Below are 26442 nucleotides of genomic sequence, written 5' to 3' on the forward strand. Positions count from 1 at the left end.
TAAACTCCAACAAACTTGGAAAACAAAAGGGAGGGAGGGTGGGAAACAGGTCCGGGTCCTGCAGCCGAGAGGCTGGAAGCTGGGCAGCACGGTGATATGTATCCAGGAGGCGGGGCTTAGGCCAGTCACACCACAGGAGGCGGGGGCGGCAGGTCAGTGTCTTTCCAGGGGGGAGAACTCTATTTTAACATGCAGAGGGGCCAGCAGTCAGGGGGCAGCATCTCAAGTTTCTGGCTGCAGTGCCCCTCATTATAGGGGCACTATGAATAACTGTTGCTGACACCTTAACCTTAAGGAGACACTGTAATGACGCTTTTATGGATCTCTGTATAAAACGGTATTTTTCCAGTTTGCTTTGGGCACCAAAAAGCTGTATTACCCCATTTAGCTTATGTAACATATCAGTGTTAGCTTTCTACTAGGGGCTGTATCTGTTTAAACAATTCTTTAAAAGCAATGTTAATTATAGATTTTCTGAAAGTCATTTCTGTGCAATCCTATGAATCAATCACAAAGCAGTAATAGCAAATAATGAAGGGCTACTACGATGAGTAATATGAGAAAAGTAAAATCAAAATCTTTTCTTAGAAGTGAAGGTGCTGGAGAGTGGTACAGATATAATACTGCCAAAATTGTAATGCCAACAAGCACCTTACATTAATATATACTGATAAAAATGCCCATGTAATAGTGCCCTATAGTGTACAAAGTAATGTACCGCTATCGTTAATACCATGTACTCATTCCATAATATTAACTGATATTAAAACGCATAAGTCATGTCACTGTTCATAGGAAGAACAGATATTTATTACCATAGACCACACGTATTTGGTGTGATATGATACAGGAGTAAAAAATAATCCATTGTAAGTGTATAGTGAGGTAGCATTGGTTGTTGGACTGTTTAAATTCTACATTTAATAACATAAACCATTTTGATCACCCTATAACCATAAGCGTCTGGCCAGAGCTTAGTTTTTACTTCTTGTTAGAGAGACATGGTGACATACTTATGATTACACTACCTTTGTTCTTTCACATAACCTGAGTAACTACCGTATGTTGTCTGAGCAGCATTGCAACATTATTCAGTGTCAAGAGGGTGAGAACACTCATAAGGAAAGAATGAAAAAATCTCACAAAATAGAAAATGTTCTTATGGTTCACCGGCCAGAAATTGTCATGAGTGTGTAATGGGCAGATGTGATCGCGGGGGAATCTGGGATCAGAAGGTCACAGCGTTTTGTTGATTGCAGATCCGCTTTAGTGCCCTCTTGTCGTTTACCCTCAGTTAGACGATATTTACAAGTGCATCTCAATAAATTAGAATATCATCAAAAAGTTAATTTATTTCAGTAATTCAATACAAAAAGTGAAACACATTTATTATATGTTACACACAGCGTGAGCTATTTCATGTGTTTATTTCTGTTGATGATTATGGCTTACAGCCAATGAAAACCCAAAAGTCATTATCTCAGAAAATTAGAATATTATATAATACCAACTGAAAAAATTATTTGAAATTCAGAAATGTTGGCCTAATGAAAAGTCTGTACAGTAAATGCACTCAATGCTTGGTCAGGGCTCCTTTTGCATAAACTACTACATCAATGCGGCGTGGCATGGAGGTGATCAGCCTGTGGCACTGCTGAACTGTTATGGAAGCTCAGATTGTTTTGATGGCAGCCTTCAGCTCATCTGCATTGTTGGGTCTTCCTCTTGATAATACCCCATAGATTTGCAATGGGGTTAGGTCAGGCGAGTTTGCTATCCAATCAAGCATAGTGATACTGTGGTTAATAAACCAGGTATTGGTACTTTTGGCAGTGTGGACAGGTGCCAAGTCCTGCTGGAAAATGAAATTTCAATCTTCAAAAATCTTGTCGGCAGAGGGAAGCATGAAGTGCTCTAAAATTTCTTGGTAGACGGCTGCGCTGACTTTGGTCTTGATAAAACACAGTGGACATACACTAGCAGATGACATGGCTCCCCAAACCATCACTGATTGTGGAAACTTCACACTAGACCTCAAGCAGCTTGGATTGTGGCCTCTCCACTCTTCCTTCAAACTCTGGGACCTCGATTTCCAAATGAAATGCAAGATTTACTTTCTTCTGAAAACAACACCTTAAACCACTGAGCAATAGTCCAGTTCTTTTTCTCCTTGGTCGAAATAATAATAATTAATAATAATTTTATTCATTTATATAGCGCTATTAATTCCACAGCGCTTTACATACATTGTGAGCCCCAATTGTTACAGCATTGCCAATCTAAATTCCCTATCTGTATGTCTTTGGACTGCCCGGAGGAAACCCACGCAAAAACGGGGAGAACATACAAACTCCTTGCAGATAGTGTCCTTGGTGGGATTTGAACCCAGGACCCCAGCGCTGCAAGACTGCAGTGCTAACCACTGAGCTACCGTGCCGCCCAATAAGACACTTCTGGTGTTGTCTATTGGTCATGAGTGGCTTGTCACAAGGAATGTGGCAGTTGTAGCCCATGTCATGGATACATCTGTGTGTGGTGGCTCTTGAAGCACTGACTCCAGTAGCAGTTCACGCCTTGTCATATCCCGGTTGCTTGTGCACCTTTTTTCTATTACTCACAGCAAGTTGGGCTGCAGTGTGTACATCGCCCAGGCCAAAAACTAGTGCTCTACCAGGATACAACTAAACCGCCACTAAAGTGGAAGCATCACAGGTGCAGGAGGAGCAAATCACACACACACCTTTTTCTACCACACTTGTTACTTCCACTCAACTTTCCGTTAATATGCTTGGATACAGCACTCTGTGAACAGCGATCGTCTTTAACAATGACCTTTTGTGTCTTACCCTCCTTGTGGAGTGTGTCAATGACTGATTTCTGGACATCTATTAAGTCAGCAGTATTCCCCATGATTGTGTAGCCTACTAAACCAGACTAATGGAGCATGTTCAAGTAGAAAATAGAAGAAAGGGACCGCACAATCTACATGCCAAGTGATACTACCACTGTATCTTGTGCCATGGCAAATTTTTTTCTCGGCATCTTTGAGAGCTGGTATATTTTTGCAAACACTAATCTATTTTTGAAGCATATTAAACACTACCTGAGATATGTGGATGACATATTTATCGCGTGGGACGGATCGGGTGAAATTTTCGTTTCCCACTTAAATAACAACAACACGATGAATATGACCTTCACATCTCTTTTTGGTGGAAAATCCCTCAATTTTTTGGATGTTGATGTTGAGGTCCGAGGTGGGAGTATATACACTAAGGTTTTCAGGAAACCGACTGCTTCGAACTCTTTATTGCATTTCCATAGTGCCCATCCTATGCATACTAAAACCGCTCTACCATATGGCCAGTTTCTGAGGCTTCACAGGGTTAACAACGATGACAATACTTTTATTGAACAAGCTACTTATTTAAAATTCAGATTAAAAAATAGAGGCTATCCACCTTCCGTTATCGATGCCGCATATGATAAGGTTGTTTCCAGATCCTCCTGTCCTGCTTCTGTGATTCCCAAAAAAGATCCGGGGAAAAGATTTTTTTTTAATTTCAAATTTGGTCCCCCTAGAAAATACTATAAAAAAGGTGCTTCATAAAAACTGGCACATTTTAGAAAGGGATACTGACCTGAGTGACATGACGGTTTTGAAACCTATGGTAACCTATCGAAGGTGTAATAACCTGAAGGATATGTTGATTAGATGCAGATTGAATAGCCCCAATACGTGGCTGGATAGATTTTGTCCAACAGGCAATCACCGCTGTGGGAATTGCAAGTTTTGCAATCTGCATCTAACCTGTGATCCACTTCAGATTGGCCAGTATTCACATTCTGTTAAGCAGTTTATTACCTGCCGAACGAAGTTCGTAGTGTATATAATTTTTTGCCCATGCGGACGATTTTATATCGGCAAAACCATAAGGTTCCTTTATGTACGTTTCAAGGAGCACTTTAATTCCATTTTGACAGGCAAAGGTTCTCCCCGTTTAATTGAGCACATTAGGGCTTGTCATAGGGGCAATCCTGAAACTCTACGCTTTGCCGGCCTGCAAAGGGTTAGTCTTCCTCCACAGGGCGGCAACTTGCATAGACTATTGCTGCAGATGGAGGTACATCTGATTATAAAATTTAGAGCTCAAGGTGATTTGGGTCTGAACGACAGGAATGACCTGTCGGTATTTCTATAAATCCACGACCTTACCTCTGTATCCTCCAATTTTTTATTTATTGTAATGAATGTTTAAGATTAATCTTGAAATAATTATCTTTTGGATATTTTATTTGTACATAATGTTTCTTGAATATGTTGCATTCTCTATGTTTTTAACGGTAGTGACGTGAGCTGGGTGCACTCCTCTTAAGGAGCCACTTCCCGTCTCTCCCTGTGGACCAGTCGAAGCGTACACCAACGCGAAATGGCTGTCGTCCCTTGGAGGAGCTTGCACCCAGCTCCCTCCCTGCTTTTTATGCCGCACCTTTTGGAATAAAAGAAGTATCACTTGGCATGTGGATTGTGCGGTCCCTTTCTTCTATTTTCTACTTGAACATTCTCTGGACGTCTGTCATTTTGTTGGACGAGCACTCCGCAGCTTTGAATGCCTGAAGCCCAGGTTCCACTCCGCTGTGAGACCCTCGCAAGGTAAATGCAGTAGTACAGGGCTGTATCTACAATTTTTTGCTCCAGACTAACGGAGCATTTTAAACACTTAGGAAGCCTTTGCAGGTGTTTTGTGATAATTATTCTAAATTTTCTGAGATAATGACTTTTGGGTCTTCATTGGCTGTAAGCCATAATCATCAACATAATAGAAAATACAGTAGATCACTCTGTCAGTAATGACTCTATATAATATGTGAGTTTTCCTTTTTGTATTGAATTACTGAAATAAATAAACTTTTTGAGGATATTCTAATTTATTGAGCTGCACTTGCATAGGAGGAGAACAACTGTGACTGGCTCTCCCATAGCATGTGACCAAGGAGAATAAGGCTACATTAACACGACCATCCCTTTTTTGCGGTCCACAAAAAACGGTACTGTTTTTTCATGGATGCATCCGTGTGGCATCCATGTGTCATCAATTTCGTTCTGTATACGGGCCGTGTGTCATCGGGCCGTGTGTCATCCGTGTGCCTTCCATTATTTTGCAGACCGCAAAAAAACAGAAGCAGCGAGATAGATAAATAGATGAATAGACAGATATAGATAGAGGAATAGATAGAGGGATAGATAGAGAAACAGATGGATAGAGGGATAAATGAATGAATGAATGAATGGAGGGATAGATCGAGAGATAGCTAGAGGGATAGATAAATAGATAGATAATAGATGAGAAAGACATATATAATGTCCCACTCCCCTGCATTTTTTAATCTTGCACCCTTTAGTGCCTTTCATGTGGCAGTAAAGGGTGCTTAGCCTTGTATTTAGCCAAAAAATAAATAATTAAAAAAAACAACGTGGGGTCCCCCCTATCTTTTGTAACCAGCTCGGGTAAAGCAGACGGCTGCAGCCTGCGGACCACAGCTGGCAGTTTCACCTTGACTGGTAATCCAAAACAGAGGGCACCCCACGCTGTTATTTTAAATTAAATAATTTAAAACAAAAAACGTTGGGTGCCCCCCAAATTGGATCACCAACCAAGGTAAAGCAGACAGCTGTGGTCTGGTATTCTCAGACTAGGGAGGTCCGCAGTTCTTGGACCCTCCTCAGCCTAATATAGCAGGCCACAGCTGCTCCAGAAGTGGCGCATACATTAGATGTTCCAATCCTGGTGCTTTTCCCCAGCTCATCCGATGCCCTTGTGCGGTGGCAAATGGGGTAATATATGGGGTTGCTACCAGCTGTGTAATGTCACCTGGCATCAAGCCCTGGCATATGTGATGTCACGGTTCCTATCAGAGACCCGACATCACTAACCCAGTCAGTAATAAAAAATAAATAGACGACAAACAAATTTTTGTTTGAAAAAACACTCCCCAACACATTCCCTTTTTCACCAATTTATTGGAAAGAAAAAACAAATCCGCGTCCGGCGTAATCCAATAAGAGGGTCCCACGCGATCCATACCCACTGTCCCAGTCAATGAAGAACAGAACATTCCGCATTGGCTGGGAGAGCAGTGCAGTGACCTCAGCTAACATCAGTAGGTCAGCCCAAGTCACTGCAGGGAATGACCATCCCTGACTTTAGGAGGTTAGCTGGGTACATTACCTGCAGTGATGGAAACCGCTGCACTCCTGACATCAGCGCTGGTCACTGACTTCTATGCCCGCTGCGTTCTCAGATCACCTCTCGCGAGCGGGCCGTGATGTCACCGCTAGTCACAGTATCAAGCCGCCCGTGACAGGTGATGTAAGAACGCGGCGGGCATAGATGTCAGTGACAAGCGCTGACGTCAGGAGTGCAGGAATTTATCACAGCAGGTAATGAACTTTACTAACCTCCTGACGGCAGTGCTCATAATCTCCGCAGCTGCTCGCACTGTAGTGTGGGCAGATGCTGACACTGCAGTGCGGGCAGCTGCTGACACCCTGCAGTGCGAGCAGCAGCAGGGCTGGCGCGTGAGCGGGACACAGACTGCTGGGGCACCCGACGGAAGTATTGAGTCACCTCCTGTCACCACCTGTATTGAGTCACGGTCCATTATTACGGAACAGAATAGGAGATAGTCCTTATAACGAAATGGACATACGGCATCCGATGTGTTTTTTGTAGGATCAGATGCACACGGAAGTGCATCCGTGTGCCATCCAATCCTACGCAAAAGACATTTTAAAGATAGTCCTGTCAGTCGGTCCGCAAAAAAACAGGAACTGACCAGGAGAAACGGAACGGTCATGTAAATGAGCCCTAATAAGCAGCCCAGCAGAGATTAACTCTTGCCAGCTTGCTTATGAATTATAGGTCTCCCCAGATAGTGATGCCAACATAACAGTCTGCAGCTCCACACAGATTTAACTAAATTGGCCAAGTAATGTCCTCCGTCTGTCTCTTTCCAGGTCTGTCTCTTTCCAGGTCTGTCTATTTCCAGGTCTGTCTCTTTCCCCATCTGTCTCTGTCTGTCTCTTTCGCCATCTGTCTCTTTCCCCATCTGTCTCTTTCCCCATCTGTCTCTGTCTGTCTCTTTCCCCGTCTGTCTCTTTTCAGGTGTCTCTTTCCCCATCTGTCTCTTTCCAGGTCTGTCTCTTTCCAGGTCTGCCTCTTTCCTCGTCTGTCTCTTTCCCCGTCTGTCTCTTTCCCCGTCTGTCTCTTTCCCCGTCTGTCTCTTTCCCCGTCTGTCTCTCTGTCTCTTTCCCCATCTGTCTCTTTCCCCATCTGTCTCTTTTCCCATCTGTCTCTGTCTGTCTCTTTCCCCATCTGTCTCTTTCCAGGTCTGTCTCTTTCCAGGTCTGTCACTTTTCCCATCTGTCTCTCTCCCCGTCTTTCTCTCTCCCCCGTCTGTCTCTGTCTGTCTCTTTCCCCATCTGTCTCTTTCCCCATCTGTCTCTTTCCAGGTCTGTCTCTTTCCCCGTCTGTCTCTCTCCCCGTCTGTCTCATTCCTCATCTGTCTCTTTCCTCGTTTGTCTCTTTCCTCGTCTGTCTCTTTCCTCGTCTGTCTCTGTCCTCGTCTGTCTCTGTCCTCGTCTGTCTCTTTCCCCGTCTGTCTCTTTCCCCGTCTGTCTCTTTCCCCGTCTGCCTGTCTCTGTCTGTCTCTTTCTTTGTCTGTCTCTATCTCTCTGTTTCTTTGCCCATCTGTCTCTTTCCAGGTCTGTCTCTTTCCCAGGTATGTCTCTTTCCCCATCTGTCTCCCCGTCTTTTTGTCTGTGTCTTTTCATGTCTGTCTCTTTCCCTGTCTGCCTGTCTCTGTCTGTCTCTTTCATTGTCTGTCTATTTCTCTGTCTCTTTCCCCGTCTGTCTCTATCAAGGTCTGTGTTTTTACCCATCTATCTTTGCCTGTCTCTCTGGCTGTCTCCTCCTTCCCTGTCTGCCTGTCTCTGTCCCTGTCTGCATGTCTGTCTGTCTCTTTCCCCATCTGTCTCTTTCCCCATCTGTCTCTTTCCAAGTCTGTCTCTGTCTGTCTCTTTCCCTGTCTGTCTCTCTGTCTATCTCTGTCCGTCTCCCCACCGACATCTTATTACCTCACAGATAAGCTTCTTCTACTATGAATGTCTTTTGTTCCTATAGCAATCAATCACAGCTCCTACTAATAACCTGTAGTTCCAGGCTCCATTTACTTTAATGGAGGCATGTTTTTTGGAGAGTAACTGCAAAGCGCGGGGTTACATTTTCCTGTCAAAACATAGTCTACGATGTTCCCTGGGTCACATGAGGTGTCTGTGTAAAATTTCGTGATTGTAAATGCGACGATGAGGATACACTTTTCGTTTCACCTTTTCCCCATTATGTAGATAGGGGCAAAATTGATTGGTAAATTGGAATGCGCGGGGTTAAAATTTCACCTCACAACATAGCCTATGATGCTCTCGGGGTCCAGACATGTGAGTGTGCAAAATTTTGTGGCTGTAGTTGCAACGGTGCAGATGCCAATCCCGGACATACAGTTAGGTCCAGAAATATTTGGACAGTGACACAATTTTCGCGAGTTGGGCTCTGCATGCCACCACATTGGATTTGAAATGAAACCTCTACAACAGAATTCAAGTGCAGATTGTAACGTTTAATTTGAAGGTTTGAACAAAAATCTGATAGAAATTGTAGGAATTGTACACATTTCTTTACAAACACTCCACATTTTAGGAGGTCAAAAGTAATTGGACAAATAAACCAAACCCAAGCAAAATTTTTAATTTCAATATTTTGTTGCGAATCCTTTGGAGGCAATCACTGCCTTAAGTCTGGAACCCATGGACATCACCAAACGCTGGGTTTCCTCCTTCTTAATGCTTTGCCAGGCCTTTACAGCCGCAGCCTTCAGGTCTTGCTTGTTTGTGGGTCTTTCCGTCTTAAGTCTGGATTTGAGTAAGTGAAATGCATGCTCAATTGGGTTAAGATCTGGTGATTGACTTGGCCATTGCAGAATGTTCCACTTTTTTGCACTCATGAACTCCTGGGTAGCTTTGGCTGTATGCTTGGGGTCATTGTCCATCTGTATTATGAAGCGCCGTCCGATCAACTTTGCGGCATTTGGCTGAATCTGGGCTGAAAGTATATCCCGGTACACTTCAGAATTCATCCGGTTACTCTTGTCTGCTGTTATGTCATCAATAAACACAAGTGACCCAGTGCCATTGAAAGCCATGCATGCCCATGCCATCACGTTGCCTCCACCATGTTTTACAGAGGATGTGGTGTGCCTTGGATCATGTGCCGTTCCCTTTCTTCTCCAAACTTTTTTCTTCCCATCATTCTGGTACAGGTTGATCTTGGTCTCATCTGTCCATAGAATACTTTTCCAGAACTGAGCTGGCTTCATCAGGTGTTTTTCAGCAAATTTAACTCTGGCCTGTCTATTTTTGGAATTGATGAATGGTTTGCATCTAGATGTGAACCCTTTGTATTTACTTTCATGGAGTCTTCTCTTTACTGTTGACTTAGAGACAGATACACCTACTTCACTGAGAGTGTTCTGGACTTCAGTTTGATGTTGTGAACGGGTTCTTCTTCACCAAAGAAAGTATGCGGCGATCATCCACCACTGTTGTCATCCGTGGACGTCCAGGCCTTTTTGAGTTCCCAAGCTCACCAGTCAATTCCTTTTTTCTCAGAATGTACCCGACTGTTGATTTTGCTACTCCAAGCATGTCTGCTATCTCTCTGATGGATTTTTTCTTTTTTTTCAGCCTCAGGATGTTCTGCTTCACCTCAATTGAGAGTTCCTTAGACCGCATATTGTCTGGTCACAGCAACAGCTTCCAAATGCAAAACCACACACCTGTAATCATCCTCAGACCTTTTAACTACTTCATTGATTACAGGTTAATGAGGGAGACGCCTTCAGAGTTATTTGCAGCCCTTAGAGTCCCTTGTCCAATTACTTTTGGTCCCTTGAAAAAGAGGAGGCTATGCATTACAGAGCTATGATTCCTAAACCCTTTCTCCGATTTGGATGTGAAAACTCTCATATTGCAGCTGGGAGTGTGCACTTTCAGCCCATATTATATATATAATTGTATTTCTGAACATGTTTTTGTAAACAGCTAAAATAACAAAACTTGTGTCACTGTCCAAATATTTCTGGACCTAACTGTACATACATACATGTCATACTATGAAGAAAAAGACATGGATCGCACATCCCAAAAATACAATGATCTAAAGCCGCTAGGCAAAAATTAAATAGAACATGAGGTTCTTTTGTTACCATTCTGATCAGATTGTATTAAGCCCACTGCCACGTCACGGCAAACCTCTTGAGTGGGTCCCTAACCTGACCTTTTTGTGCGGCACCGTGCACTGACCACCGCCGCAGCGACAAAGTGCCAGCAGGGCGGGCGACCTGGTGCCTCACAGCACCCATGCTGCAAGGCAAAGCCCCCAAGGCTCCAGGCCGCGCCACCCCACCGACACCACACCACCACAACAGCAGCCACCACACAGCACCAGCACACAGTGAGAGGAGCTGTGCACTCACCTCCCACTGGCTCCCATATGTGAACTGGGAGCAAAAAGAAGGCTGACCCCTCTTGCAGTCTCCTGCTGATTAAAATCACCTGTGCCAAATGGGGAGAGTGCAGATCCAAGCAAAAAAAGAGGGGGATAGACTGATATAAATACCATACTATGAAGAAAAAGACATGGATCGCACATCCCAAAAATACAATGATCTAAAGCCGCTAGGCAAAAATTAAATAGAACATGAGGTTCTTTTGTTACCATTCTGATCAGATTGTATTAAGCCCACTGCCACGTCACGGCAAACCTCTTGAGTGGGTCCCTAACCTGACCTTTTTGTGCGGCACCGTGCACTGACCACCGCCACAGCGACAAAGTGCCAGCAGGGCGGGCGACCTGGTGCCTCACAGCACCCATGCTGCAAGGCAAAGCCCCCAAGGCTCCAGGCCGCGCCACCCCACCAACACCACACCACCACAACAGCAGCCACCACACAGCACCAGCACACAGTGAGAGGAGCTGTGCACTCACCTCCCACTGGCTCCCATATGTGAACTGGGAGCAAAAAGAAGGCTGACCCCTCTTGCAGTCTCCTGCTGATTAAAATCACCTGTGCCAAACGGGGAGAGTGCAGATCCAAGCAAAAAAAGAGGGGGATAGACTGATATAAATACCATACTATGAAGAAAAAGACATGGATCGCACATCCCAAAAATACAATGATCTAAAACCGCTAGGCAAAAATTAAATAGAACATGAGCTTCTTTTGTTACCATTCTGATCAGATTGTATTAAGCCCACTGCCACGTCACGGCAAACCTCTTGAGTGGGTCCCTAACCTGACCTTTTTGTGCGGCACCGTGCACTGACCACCGCCGCAGCGACAAAGTGCCAGCAGGGCGGGCGACCTGGTGCCTCACAGCACCCATGCTGCAAGGCAAAGCCCCCAAGGCTCCAGGCCGCGCCACCCCACCGACACCACACCACCACAACAGCAGCCACCACACAGCACCAGCACACAGTGAGAGGAGCTGTGCACTCACCTCCCACTGGCTCCCATATATGAACTGGGAGCAAAAAGAAGGCTGACCCCTCTTGCAGTCTCCTGCTGATTAAAATCACCTGTGCCAAATGGGGAGAGTGCAGATCCAAGCAAAAAAAAAGAGGGGGATAGACTGATATAAATACCATACTATGAAGAAAAAGACATGGATCGCACATCCCAAAAATACAATGATCTAAAGCCGCTAGGCAAAAATTAAATAGAACATGAGGTTCTTTTGTTACCATTCTGATCAGATTGTATTAAGCTTTTTTTTGCTTGGATCTGCACTCTCCCCATTTGGCACAGGTGATTTTAATCAGCAGGAGACTGCAAGAGGGGTCAGCCTTCTTTTTGCTCCCAGTTCACATATGGGAGCCAGTGGGAGGTGAGTGCACAGCTCCTCTCACTGTGTGCTGGTGCTGTGTGGTGGCTGCTGTTGTGGTGGTGTGGTGTTGGTGGGGTGGCGCGGCCTGGAGCCTTGGGGGCTTTGCCTTGCAGCATGGGTGCTGTGAGGCACCAGGTCGCCCGCCCTGCTGGCACTTTGTCGCTGCGGCGGTGGTCAGTGCACGGTGCCACACAAAAAGGTCAGGTTAGGGACCCACTCAAGAGGTTTGCCGTGACGTGGCAGTGGGCTTAATACAATCTGATCAGAATGGTAACAAAAGAACCTCATGTTCTATTTAATTTTTTTGCCTAGCGGCTTTAGATCATTGTATTTTTGGGATGTGCGATCCATGTCTTTTTCTTCATAGTATGGTATACATACATACATGCATACTGTACATGTACATACATACAAACATTCAGCTTTATATAATACTAGCTGTACTACCCGGCTTCTCCCGGGTTAATAACTGCTGTTAACAAAATAGAATGTATTAACAAAAATGTATTCTGCACACAAAAACCACAAAACAAATATATATAAATGTAATTATAATGTCTGTCTCCCCCTCTGTATATATCTCTCTGTCTCTCTCTCTTTGTCTGTCTTTCTCTTTCCCTGTCTGTCTGTCTATCTCTGTCTCTTTCCCTCTCTTTCCCTCTGTCTCTTTCCCTCTCTTTCCCTGTCTGTCTCTTTTCCTCTGTCTCTTTCCCTGTGTCTGTCTCTTTACCTGTCTTTGTCTGTCTCTTACCCTGTCTGTCTCTTTCCCTCTCTTTCCCTGTCTGTCTTTTTCCCTGTGTCTGTCACTGTCTCTTTGTCTGTGTCTGTCTCTTTCCCTCTCTTTCCCTGTCTGTGTTTTTCCCTGTGTCTGTCTCTTTGTCTGTCTCTTACCCTGTCTGTCTCTTTCCCTTTCTTTCCCTGTCTGTCTGTCTTTTTGTGTCTGTCTCTTACCCTGTCTATGTCTGTTTCTTACCCTGTCTGTGTCTGCCTCTTTCCCTGTCTGTCTCTTTCTCTGGCTGCATTGTGACACGCCAACATTCCATATAAGGGCGTGGCTGCGCATTCTTCTGAAGTTCTGGCTGCACTGTGGCTCCCAGCTCCATTCGCTTTAATTGAGGCAGGTTTTTTGGCGAATAACTGTAAAGCGTGGGGTTAAAATTTCCCCTCAAAACATAGCCTATGACGCTCTCGGGGTCCAGAAGTGTGAGTGTGCAAAATTTTGTGGCTGTAGCTGTGACGGTGCAGATGCCAATCCCGGACATACATACACACATTCAGCTTTATATATTAGATATATATATATATATATCTATATGTGTGTATATATATATATATATATATATATATATATAATATATACACACACACACACAGTACAGACCAAAAGTTTGGACACACCCTCTCATCTCTAGAACAACTATTAAGAGGAGACTTTGTGCAGCAGGCCTTCATGATAAAATAGCTGCTAGGAAACCACTGCTAAGGACAGGCAACAAGCACAAGCCACTTGTTTGGGCTAAAGAACACAAGGACTGGACATTAGACCAGTGGAAATCTGTGCTTTGGTCTGATGAGTCCAAATTTGAGATCTTTGGATCCAACCACCGTGTCTTTGTAGAAAAGGTGAACGGATGGACTCTACATGCCTGGTTCCCACCGTGAAGCATGGAGGAGGAGGTGTGACTGTGGGGGGGTGCTTTGCTGGTGACACTGTTGGGGATTTCTTAAAAATTGAAGGCATACTGAACCAGCATGGCTACCACAGCATCTTGCAGCGGCGTGCTATTCCATCCGGTTTGCGTTTAGTTGGACCATCATTTATTTTTCAACAGGACAGTGACCCCAAACACACCTCCAGGCTGTGTAACGGCTATTTCACTAAGAAGGAGAGTGATGGGATGCTACGCCAGATGACCTGGCCTCCACAGTCAGCAGACCTGAACCCAATCGAGATGGTTTGGGGTGAGCTGGACCGCAGAGTGTAGGCAAAAGGGCCAACAAGTGCTAGGCATTTCTGGGAACTCCTTCAAGACTGTTGGAAAACCATTTCCGGTGACTACCTCTTGAAGCTCATCAAGAGAATGCCAAGAGTGTGCAAAGTAGTAATCAAAGCAAAAGGTGGCTACTTTGAAGAACCTAGAATATAAGACATATTTTCAGTTGTTTCACACTTTTTTAAGTATTTCATTCCACATGTTTTCATTCATAGTTTTGATGCCTTCAATGTGAATCTACAATTTTTAGAGTCCTGAAAATAAAGAAAATTCTTTGAATGAGAAGGTGTGTCCAAACTTTTGGCCTGTACTTTATATACACGTGTGTGTTCGTGTGTGAAGTGCGTAATATAAATTTGGATGCAAGTACTGAAGTATGTATATATATATATACAGTATAAATATATACTGTATATGTATGTATGAAGTATGTAATCAATGCATATAATATGCCCACACTGCACACTGCTCCAGCTATCTTCTTTGTTAAAACTTGTTGCCACAAGTTCTGATCTTTAGCAAGTGTTGAAAGTGGGGCATAATGGTGCTTGCATTCTCGTCATTTCTCTGATCCTATGCACAGTATATATGTTGAGTGAGAAAATGTACCAGCTCACCGTGCAGTTATTCCTATGCAGTCCGAAGCATGGATAATGGCTTTACCTTTACCTGAAGAAACCGTACTGAAGGCAGGATAAACCAGCCTCTTGATTGTCCACAGTGTACATGTTACCAGGTTCCGGACCACCCATAGACTTTAAACTCCCAGGTGATTCTGCTCTTACTCCGCAGTGACATTCTAAAATGTCACTGCAAAGAAGCACATCATGCAGTTGTGGGAGCAGGGATCTGACTGTCAGACACTTTATTACAGCCTGTGTCAAGCCCTGTGTGCAGTAACAGCAGGCTAAGGCTATGTGCGCACAGTGCGTTTTTCGCGGCGTTTTTGCGCGTTTTTCGGGTGCGTTTTTGGCCTCAAAACTGCAGGACTTTGCTTCCCCAGCAAAGTCTATGAGTTTTCATTTTTGCTGTCCGCACACATCTGTTTTTTTTACCTGCGTTTTTGAGTTAAAAAAAAAAAATGGACATGTCAGTTCTTTCCTGCGTTTTTCTGCGTTTTTCCCCCATGAAATGCATTTGAAAAACGCAGCAAAACGCAGAGATCAAAAACGCAGCAAAACGCAGCCAAAAACGCACCAAATCGCGGCAAAAACGCATGCGTTTCTTGATGCGTTTTTTCGACGCAGGTGCGTTTTTGTGCGTTTTTAGCGGCCAAAAACGCACAAAAACGCAGCATCAAAAAGACGCAGTGTGCGCACATAGCTTTATGGCGCTTCCTCCTCCATATACAGCAGTCATATGATGGCTGCGTATAGTGAGGGAGCAGGAGTTCTTGATTTATAGTAGACCAAGACAGCTCTGTTATGGAGCCAGAAAGCCACATTTCCACTGTAACTGAGGGTAATATACAAGCCCCAGTTACAAGGGAAATAAGATGAAACTTAAACATTTTTAATATTTACGTGTACCCCAAAGGTATTTTATGCCCTTATAGGGTGGCACTAAGTGTAAAGTAAACGGAAATATAAATAAAAAATAACAGGTAGAAAATAAATATATTTTTTAAACTATGTCACTGTCAATCCAAATCGCCATTACTAGTCCCTGCTACTTTCCCGTAAGAAAAACAAACATGTCCAATATATAAAAATATTTGTTACACAATAGGAAACACATTTTTTAATGTATTTTGGTAATCCTTTGTGGTCATAAAAAGTGTAAAAACAGACATTTATTTCTCTTATTTTTACACCAATTTTGACAGATATCAGAAAAAAAGAGAATATGACAGTGATAGAAAAACCATTTATCACAAAAAAAGAAGCCTGGTCTGGAATAGGCTCGTCTTGAACTGGTTAGAGCAATTATTAAGCCTACCTTTTGCCATAAGCCCTATCTATTTGTACCTGGTTATATTTTTTTCTAGACATCATATCAAAAAAATTATTCCAAATAAAGATAGCTCCTATTTATAGTTAACATCTCCATTTTTTTGTTTATAAGTCATGTATTAAAAAATATTTTTTTTGCATTGAATGTCATATATAAAATAAAATAAAATATGCATTGTCAATTATCTAATTAATACATACTTAAAAAAACATCTATCACCCACAGGCTGTCCTATTACAAAAACATACCTGCTTAAGGCCTAAAACACACATCCGTGAAAACCACGTCCGTGTAAAACGGGCCGTTTTCCGTTTTTTAGGTCCGTTTTTATGGTATGTGTGGCCTGCGTATGTATCCCGTATGCTAGCCGTATGTGCGTGTGAAATGTCCGTGTGTGCGTGTGAAACTTAACTGACGTGTTTGTGTTGTCCGTGTGGAATGTCCGTGTGTGATGCAAAATGTCGTTACTACATGTCGGAAGACAGAGTAGCGGGATGAGAATGAACTCGGGTGAACTTCACCCGACTTCATTGTCATGCCGCGCCTCTGTCTGTGTGCCGTGTACTGATTAGCGGTCACCTGTGAAGGATTCACCAGTGACCGCTAATCCCCCGAGTGACTGAAGTGTCCCCCCTGCTCTCATACTCACCGATCCCCGATCACCGGCGCTGCACGGCGTTCACACTGCTCCGGCGGCTTTTTCTAATTTGAAAAAGCCGGCCGCTCATTAAACAATCTCGTATTCCCTGCTTTCCCCGCCCACCGGCGCCTATGATTGGTTGCAGTGAGACACGCCCCCACGCTGAGTGACAGGTGTCTCATTGCACCCAATCACAGCAGCCGGTGGACGTGTCACTAAGCTGTCACTGAGGTTACCCGCGGCCACCGCTGCATCCACTCCAGGTAACCTCAGTGACAGCTCAGCCGATCACGCGGCTCTCTTCATTTGCTGCGTGGAGGTGACAGGAGCGGCGGTGCCTTCTGCTGCTCCGGTCACCTTCATGCAGTAGAGCTGGAAGAGACGCTGGACCATCCTGGATTACGCCGGACATGGAGGGCTTTTTGGGGCTGATTAAATTGGTGAACCAGGGAATGTGTTTGTGTTTTTTATTTCTAATAAAGGATTTTTCAGGTGTGTGTGTTTATTTACTGTAATTTACAGATTAATCATGGAAGGTATCTCGGGGAGACGCCTGACATGATTAATCTAGGATTTATTGGCAGCTATGGGCTGCCAATAACTCCTTATTACCCCGATTTGCCAACGCACCAGGGCAAATCGGGAAGAACCGGGTACTGTCCCAGAACAGTCTCATCTAATGTATGCGGCCATTCTGGGCGGCTGCTGACTGATATTGTTAGGCTGGGGGGCTCCCCATAACGTGGAGCTCCCCATCCTGAGAATACCAGCCTTCAGCCGTGTGGCTTTATCTGGCTGGTATTAAATTTGGGGGGAACCGCACGCCGGTTTTTTTAATTATTTATTTATTTATTTCTATACTCCATAGTGACACGCCCACCGGCTGCTGTGATTGGGTGCAGTGAGACACATGTCACTCAGCGTGGGGGCGTATCTCACTGCAACCAATCATAGGCACTGGTGGGCGGGGAAAGCAGGGAATATGAGATTGTTTAATGAGCGGCCGGCTTTTTCAAATTAGAAAAAGCCGCCGGAGCAGTGTGAACGCCGTGCAGCGTCGGTGATCGGTAATCGGTGAGTATGAGAGCAGGGGGGACACTTCAGTCACTCGGGGGATTAGCGGTCACCGGTGAATCCTTCACAGGTGACTGCTAATCAGTACACGGCACACAGACAGAGCCGCGGCATGACAATGAAGTCGGGTAAAGTTCACCCGAGTTCATTCTCATCCCGCTACTCTGTCTTCCGACATGTAGTAACGACATTTTGCATCACACATGGACATTTCTCACGGACAACATAACCACACATCCGTGCAAGGAACGTTTTATTTGGACTCCCATAGGCTAAGATTATGTCCGTGTGTGCGTGCTCCGTCCCAAAAACGAACATGCTTCCTTGCCAAACGGAGCAAAAAACGTGGGACGCACACGAACACACGGAAGATCAAATAACACGCACGTGTGTCTTTTACCATAGAACAACATATGTGCACGTTTGGTCGTATCTCCGGTATGTACGGAAACGGACCAAACACGCACGTTTTAAACGGATGTGTGTTGCAGACCTAATACATATGTTTATTTATTGAGGTCTGAAGGGAAAGGTCAGCACAAATATCGGATAAAGACAAAAAAATCCTTATTTAGCAATCCATAATCCATTTTTTTTTCCACGGATTTACCTGATATTGATGGGTTTGTCGATGGTCTAATTCATATGGGGGTGTTGGCCAACTGCTTATTGCATTGTTTTCACTGAGATAAGCTGGAAAAGTTTGGTTGTAGATAAGTGACAATATGCAGTATTCAGAGACTGTTGCTGATGCTGGGGAAGCTGGGTTGTATAGCCCTATGACAATATGTTCATATACTGCTGATGATGCTGGGAAAGCTGGGTTATAGCTGTGAGAGTGATAATTTGGGAAAGCTGGGTTGTAGCACTATGACAATATATTCATAGACTACTGCTGATGCTAGGAAAGCTGGGTTGTAGCTTTGACAGTGATGAAAATGCTGGGAAAGCTGTGTTGTAGCACTATAAAAATATATTCTGAGACTGCTGCTGATGTTGGGAAAGCTGGGTTGTAGCTGTGAGAGTGATACGGATGCTGGGAAAGCTGGGTTTTAGCACAATGACAATATATTCAGAGACTGCTGCTAATGTTGGGAAAGCTGGGTTGTAGCACTATGAAAATATATTCTGAGACTGCTGCTGGTGCTGGGAAAGTTGCTTTGTAGCTTTGACAGTGATGCAAATCCTGGGAAAGCCGGGTTGTAGCACTATAACAATACAGTCATATGAAAAAGTTTGGGCACCCCTATTAATGTTAACCTTTATTCTTTATAACAATTTGGGTCTTTGCAACAGCTATTTCAGTTTCATATATCTAATAACTGATGGACTCAGTAATATTTCTGGATTGAAATGAGGTTTATTGTACTAACAGAAAATGTGCAATCCAAATTTAAACAAAATTTGACAGGTGCATAAGTATGGGCACCTCAACATAAGTGACATTAATATTTTGTAGATCCTCCTTTTGCAAAAATAACAGCCTCTAGTCGCTTCCTGTAGCTTTTAATGTTTTCCTGGATCCTGGATGAAGGTATATTTGGTCATTCCTATTTACAAAACAATTCCAGTTCAGTTAAGTTTGTTGGTCGCCGAGCATGGACAGCCGCTTCAATTCATCCCACAGATTTTCAATGATATTCAGGTCTGGGGACTGGGATGGCCATTCCAGAACATTGTAATTGTTCCTCTGCATGAATGCCTGAGTAGATTTGGAGTGGTGTTTTGGATCATTGTCTTGCTGAAATATCCATCCCCTGCGTAACTTCAACTTCGTCACTGATTCTTGCAAATTATTGTCAAGAATCTGCTGATACTGAGTTGAATCCATGCGACCCTCAACTTTAACAAGATTCCCGGTGCCGGCATTGGCCACACAGCCCCAAAGCATGATGGAACCTCCACCAAATTTTACTGTGGGTAGCAAGTGCTTTTCTGGGAATGCCGTGTTTTTTTTGGCTCCATGCATAACGCCTTTTTGTATGACCAAACAACTCAATCTTTTTTCATCAGTCCACAGGACCTTCTTCCAAAATGTAACTGGCCTGTCCAAATGTGTTTTTGCATACCTCAGGCGACTTTGTTTGTGGCGTGCTTGCAGAAACGGCTTCTTTCGCATCACTCTCCCATACAGCTTCTCCTTGTGCAACGTGCGCTGTATTGTTGACCGATGCATAGTGACACCATCTGCAGCAAGATGATGCTGCAGGTCTTTGGAGGTGGTCTGTGGATTGTGCTTGACTGTTCTCACCATTCTTCTTCTCTGCCTTTCTGATATTTTTCTTGGCCTGCCACTTCTGGGCTTAACAAGAACTGTGCTGTCCATTTCCTCACTATGTTCCTCACAGTGGAAACTGACAGTTTAAATCTCTGAGACAAGTTTTTGTATCCTTCCCCTGAACAACTATGTTGAATAATCTTTGTTTTCAGATCATTTGAGAGTTGTTTTGAGGAGCCCATGATGCCACTCTTCATAGGATATTCAAATAGGAGAACTACTTGCAAGTGGCCACCTTAAATACCTTTTCTCATGATTGTATACACCTGCCTATGAAGATCAAAGCTCAATGAGGTTACAAAACCAATTTAGTGCTTTAGTAAGTCAGTAAAAAGTAGTTAGGAGTGTTCAAATCAAGAAATTGATAAGGGTGCCCATACTTTTGCACCGGTCAAATTGTGTTCAAATGCGGATTGCACATTTTCTGTTAGTACAATAAACCTCATTTCAATCCAGAAATATTACTGAGTCCATCAGTTATTAGATATATGAAACTGAAATAGCTGTTGCAAAATCCCAAATTGTTATAAAGAAAAAAGGTTAATATTAATAGGGGTGCCCAAACCTTTCCATATGACTGTATATTCTGAGACTGTTGCTGATGTTGGGAAAGCTATGTTGTAGCTGTGAGAGTGATAAGCTGGGTTTACACACTGCAACATCTCAAACGACATCGCTGTAACATCACCGGTTTTGTGACGCAATAGCGATGTTGTTTGCGATGTTGCAGTGTGTGAATCCTATCAGCGACCCGGCCCCTGCTGTGAAGTTGTAATCGTTACAAATCGTTCAGGACCATTCCTAGGTCCTTTGTTTCCCGCTGTGCAGCATGAAGTTTCAGTGTGTGAAGCCTTTTCAGCGACTTTGTTAGCAACTTCCCTTTCAAAAGGCTGCTTATCAACGTCCCGTAGGTCGCTCTGCAGGTCCGGATCGCTGTTGAGTTGTTGGCCAGGTTTGCCTGTTTGAACGCTCACCAGAGACTTAGCAGAGACTTAGGGAGGTCGCTATTGCGTCACCAAACCGGTGACGTTACAGCGATGTCCTTTGCGATGTTGCAGCGTGTAAACCCAGCTTTACTGTTGCTGGGAAAGCTAGGTTGTAGCACAATGACAATACATTCTGAGACTGCTGCTGGTGCTGGAAAAGCTGGGTTGTTGCTTAATGATGATGTGATCTGAGACTGCTGTTGACACTGGTAAATCTGGTTTGCTTAGTGATGATGCTTTCAGAGATTACAGCTCTGTGATACTTTCAAAATCTGCTACAAAGGCTATAAAAGCTGTGTTTCAGCTTAGTTATTATTCTTTCTGAAACTGTTGCTGAGCTTGTGAAAGCTGGATTTTACCTCAGTAATAATTCCTTCCGAGACTTCTGCTTTTTCACGTAGGTTATCATATAAGTAATTTTGGGGTAGGAAATGACAAGTGTGACGTTTAGATTTGCATTTTAGGGTTGCTGTACCTGGGGATTTCTGTATTACATTAAAGAGATGCATCACTGTCTCCTGTGCTGACTCTGTATCAGACTCAGCTGTACTTTGATCATTCTATTCATGAACCTAAAAGTTCAGGACCGACAGATCTAATTAAAAAAATCTGCAGGGATGTCCTACATAATCTGAGAGTAGCATGATGTAGGCAAAGAGATCGTTAATCCAACAATGTACCACTTAGATTACTGGCTGCAGCCGTCCTGACACAATCAGAATTTTTAGATTTAATCTTGTTGCAGAGATGAGAGAGCTGTCCCGCCCACATCAGGCTCTCTATAGAGATTGTACATTGATAGTGAGGTGTTAATCAGAGGACAGGGCGTGCCGGACTACTGTAAATGTGACTTTGTAGTCCAAGCAATGCTTAGTCCTGCTGCTTAACCAAACATAGCACATTAACAACTGATCGGAGTGTGACAAGACAGGCAGGCCTGGATTTTATATGTTGACCCATGCAGCTGTATGTCATAAACCTGTAATTATTGGTAACTTTGCTGCCTCTATGTGTGATCTGTATTTGATGCATTAAGACACAATGACTTCAGGCTATGTAAGGCCTGCGACACACTTCCGTGCCGCCGGTACGTGTTAGGGGCATTTTTACACTTACCGGCGGCACGAGCACACGTGCACCAATGTTACCCTATGGTAACAAGCACACACACGTAAAGCCACATGGAAAGTGTGTCCATGTGGATTGTATGTGTGTGCGTTTTTTCACACGGCTGACATGTCCGCGTTTCTCTGGCATCACGCAGACACAGACCCGCTAAAGTCAATGGGTCCGTGCCTGCACGTACATGACACATAGCATGTACATGTGCTATCCGTACCGTCCGTGTGCGTTTTTAGTAGTTAATAGTTTAGGCAGTAGGCGTGGAACTTCAAAGGATATTTTCTAATTTCACCATATAATGTATAAAAATGGCTATGTGTATTGCGTAGCATGACTAGGGGGTGGATCCACATCCTTTTCTCACTTGTTGGTTTAAAATCTAGCATATGGCGCCGTAAACCATATCTCCTTGAAATCAACCAGAGTAGATACATAGTACACTCATTTGAAAGAGACATCTTTGTGTCTGTCTATAGAGCTATTTTAACCCTTTTAAATGAGTTTAAACAAAGGTTGCCAATTAGTAGTGATTATGGCAGCTGATAGTCCAATTAGGCACATTATGAGATTCTGGTTAGGCATTTTGATCGTCCTTTTCCATCAGAAACGGATCAAGACAAACGGCCTGAACACGGACATGACACATACGTATCTTACGCATACACGGACATTCAACACGCATGGACGGTGAGCATACGCCATCACACGGATGTCACACGTACCAGCGAAACTGACATAAAAAACGGAACACGGACCCGAAAAACGGAACGTGAGACACGCACGTGTTTTTGGCGGAAGTGTGTTGCAGGCTTAAAAGGATGCAGTCATGTGAAATGTTGAGGTCACAGGAATAACAGACCTTTTATAACCTTTTATATAACACTTATTATACTTTGTCTCTGATATCCAAAAATTGAACCAGGATGAAGTCCAGATCCAGATTCACTGAAATATTAAAGGGATTGTCCACTACTTGAAGAACCTCTTCTTAATCACTATGTTTCCACCAAGTAAGATAATAATCGCTATACTCCCCTCTGGTGCAGACATCATTCCCTCGATGTTGGCGCTGGCTCTACTGGGACTTGCATGACATTGTTATTGCCCTGCAGCCAAACAGCTTCTGCTTCATTGTCCCCTTCTTTGGACTTATATGACAGCCAAAGGAATTGAGAGCTGTGGCTGCTCTCCTACTTTCTCTGGATGTCTGAGTTGTCAGAAGGAGTGGACAGTGAAGACCGGTTGACAGTTCCCTTTTGTTTAGAGATTTAATATTGTGGTGTCCAGCTCCAGGTGGCGCTTTATATCTTTCCAGGTATCCCTGTACCTCCCCCTGTAAGGTCGTCTAGGGGGTTGCTGTATGTGTACTATAGGGGGCTCTGGAACTCACCCCAGTTAGACCTATGGTGGTGATATTGATTGGGTCTGCCATTGTGCCCTATCATCAGCCTAGCTAGACTTATGGTGGTGATTTTGATTGGGTCTGTTGTTGTGCCCTATTTCAGCTTTGACATCAGTGTTTTTGGTGACCAAACTGCTACGTTTTTATTCTTACGTTTTTATTATAGTGAACACGCCTTCACTTTTTATTATTTGTCAATTAAAAGTTACGTTTTAGGTTTCTTTAATCTACGTTGCTCTGTATTTGAAACAGTGATTAAGAAGAGATTGTGAGAGTAGTGGATAACCCCTTCCATATCAGAGTCTAACATATTGTTCTTTAGTTTGATATTTACAAAAGATGAATTTGTATGTAAATGGTTTATTCTTTTGTCATTATTTGGGATGATCGAATACCTCAAATATTCGGCTACGCCCATATTCGACGAATAGGTCGCCGCTATTCGACTATTTGCGAATATTCGATGTGCAATGTAAGTCTATGGGGAACCCGAATAGTTGCCGAATAGCAACTATTCGGGCTTCCCATAGACTTTCATTGCGCATCGAATATTCGGCGACCTATTCGTCGGATATTCGCGAAGCCGAATATTGCTGAATATTTGTGATATTAGATCATCCCTACTTATTATTCATTTTAATTAATTGTATTAAATGTTAAACTTTATATACGATTACAACCTATTTTTGTCCACTATTTCCCACATTTATTTATCAGTGGAGTTTATCTTTGATAATCGCCTAAAAATATTTTTAGAGTTTGATACTGGGGAATCCTAAGTTACTTCACTATGTCTTTCCTTTGATGATGCTCCCCGTATAAACAATAACATGACAAAAATGAATAACAGCGGTAACAGCAAAAGTGATGGTACCATATCTGCGCATAATTGAATTTACATGCATTTATAATATATTCTCTGGGCAATGAAAGAATACTCACAACCTTTAGGTTCTCTTTATTTTAGGGCCAAGGACTCTGTTAAACATTTTCAAGTCTATCAGTGTGGGACCTCAATCAAGTTCGGATTCAATGAATTCTTATCTGTAAAAGATTTTATCGAACATTTTGCTAATCAACCTTTGATTGGAAGCGAATCAGGTATGCTACATTGTATCTGCTAATGGTTTTACGTTTCGGTACATTTTTTGGCTTTTAATAATGCATACACAGTAGTGTAATTATTCTTTAAATACTACAATTAGTAAGGTTAAAGGCTTTGTAAAATTCTGTTTACACTGTTAAATGACTCACAGGTGAATCTCAATAAATTAGAATATCAAAAAATTAATTCATTTCAGTAATTCAATACAAAAAGAGAAACATATATTATATAGAGTCATTACAAACAGAGTGATCTATTTCACGTGTTTATTTCTGCTAATGTTGAGGATTATGACTTATAGCCAATGAAATCCCAAAACTCATTATCTCAGAAAGTTAGAATAATTAACACAAAACACCTGCAAAGGCTTCCTCAGTGTTTAAAATGGTCCCTTAGTCTAGTTCAGTAGGCTACACAATTATGGGGAAGTCTGCTGATTTGACAGAGGTCCAGAAGGCAGTCCTCAACACACTCCACAAGGAGGGTAAGCCACAAAAGGTCATTGCTAAAGAAGCTGGCTGTTTACAGAGTGCTGTATCCATGCATTTTAATGGAGAATTGAGTGGAAGGAAAAAGTATGGTAGAAAAAGGTGCAAAAGCAACCCAGATAATCGCAGCCTTGATAGGATTGTTAAGAAAAGGCCATTCAAAAATTTGGGGGAGACTCACAGGGAGTGAACTGCTGCTGGAGTCAGTGCTTCAAGAGCCTCCACACACAGATGTATCCAGGACATGGGCTACAACTGTCACAATCCCTGTGACAAGCCACTCTTGACCAATAGACAATGCCAGAAGTGTCTTACCTGGGCCAAGGAGAAAAAGAACTGGACTGTTGCTCAGTGGTCGAAGGAGTTGTTTTCAGATTAAATTAAATTTTGCATTTCATTTGGAAATCAAGGTTCCAGAGTTTGGAGGAAGAGTGGAGAGGCCACAATCCAATCTGCTTGAGGTCTAGTGTGAAGTTTCCACAATCAGTGATGGTTTGGGGAGCCATATCATCTGCTGGTGTAGGTCCACTGTGTTTTATCAAGACCAAAGTCAATGCAGCCGTCTACCAAGAAATTTTAGAGCATTTCATGCTTCCCTCTGCCGACAAGCTTTTTGGAGATGGAAATTTCATTTTCCAGCAGGACTTGGCACCTGCCCACACTGCCAAAATACCAAAACCTGGTTTAATAACCACAGTATCACTGTGCTTGATTGGTCAGCAAACTCGCCTGACCTAAATCCTATAGAGAGTCTATGGAGTATTGTCAAAAGGAAGATGAGAGACACCAGACCCAACAATGCAGACGAGCTGAAGGCTGCTATCAAAGCAACCTGAGCTTCTATAACACCTCAGCAGTGCCACAAGCTGATCACCTCCATGCCACGCCACATTGATGCAGTAATTCATGAAAAAGGAGCCCTGACCAAGTATTGAGTGTATTTACTGTACATACTTTTCAGTAGGCACCAACATTTCTGAGTTTAAAATCATTTTTTCAGTTGGTCTTATATAATATTCTAATTTTCTGAGATAATGACTTTTGGGGTTTGCATTTGCTGTAAGCCATAATCGTCAACAATAACAGAAATTAAACACTTGAAATAGATCAGTCTGTGTGTAATGACTCTATATATTATTTTGTTTGTTTGTATTGAATTACTGAAATAAATTAAGTTTTTGATGATATTCTAATTTATTGAGGTTCACCTGTACATCTGTAATATGCTTGTCGGTTTTTGGTCATTTTAATATCCTTTAACATAAGCATTTCCCTTTCCCATTTTTCTTTAGTTGCACATTGATCAATCTTACATTAAGCTGCCATTGTTCTCGGCATCGCCAGTCCTGTTTACATAGGACGATGTGCTGCTGAGAATGATGATCTTTTGTGCAGCACA

The 26442-nt window shown here is 43.1% G+C and overlaps 1 protein-coding gene across 1 annotated transcript in view; it reads left to right on the plus strand.

Annotated features, from left to right (window-relative positions):
- The window catches only part of DAPP1 (dual adaptor of phosphotyrosine and 3-phosphoinositides 1), a 174234-nt gene that overhangs the window by 88030 nt on the left and 59762 nt on the right, over positions 1-26442 (plus strand). Inside the window, exon 3 of the mRNA XM_075336994.1 lies at positions 24418-24551. Within this exon, the coding sequence (XP_075193109.1) occupies positions 24418-24551 (134 nt within the window). The remainder of the gene's footprint in view (positions 1-24417; positions 24552-26442) is intronic.

Source organism: Anomaloglossus baeobatrachus, chromosome 1 (assembly GCF_048569485.1).
Source record: "Anomaloglossus baeobatrachus isolate aAnoBae1 chromosome 1, aAnoBae1.hap1, whole genome shotgun sequence".
Taxonomy (NCBI): domain Eukaryota; kingdom Metazoa; phylum Chordata; class Amphibia; order Anura; family Aromobatidae; genus Anomaloglossus; species Anomaloglossus baeobatrachus.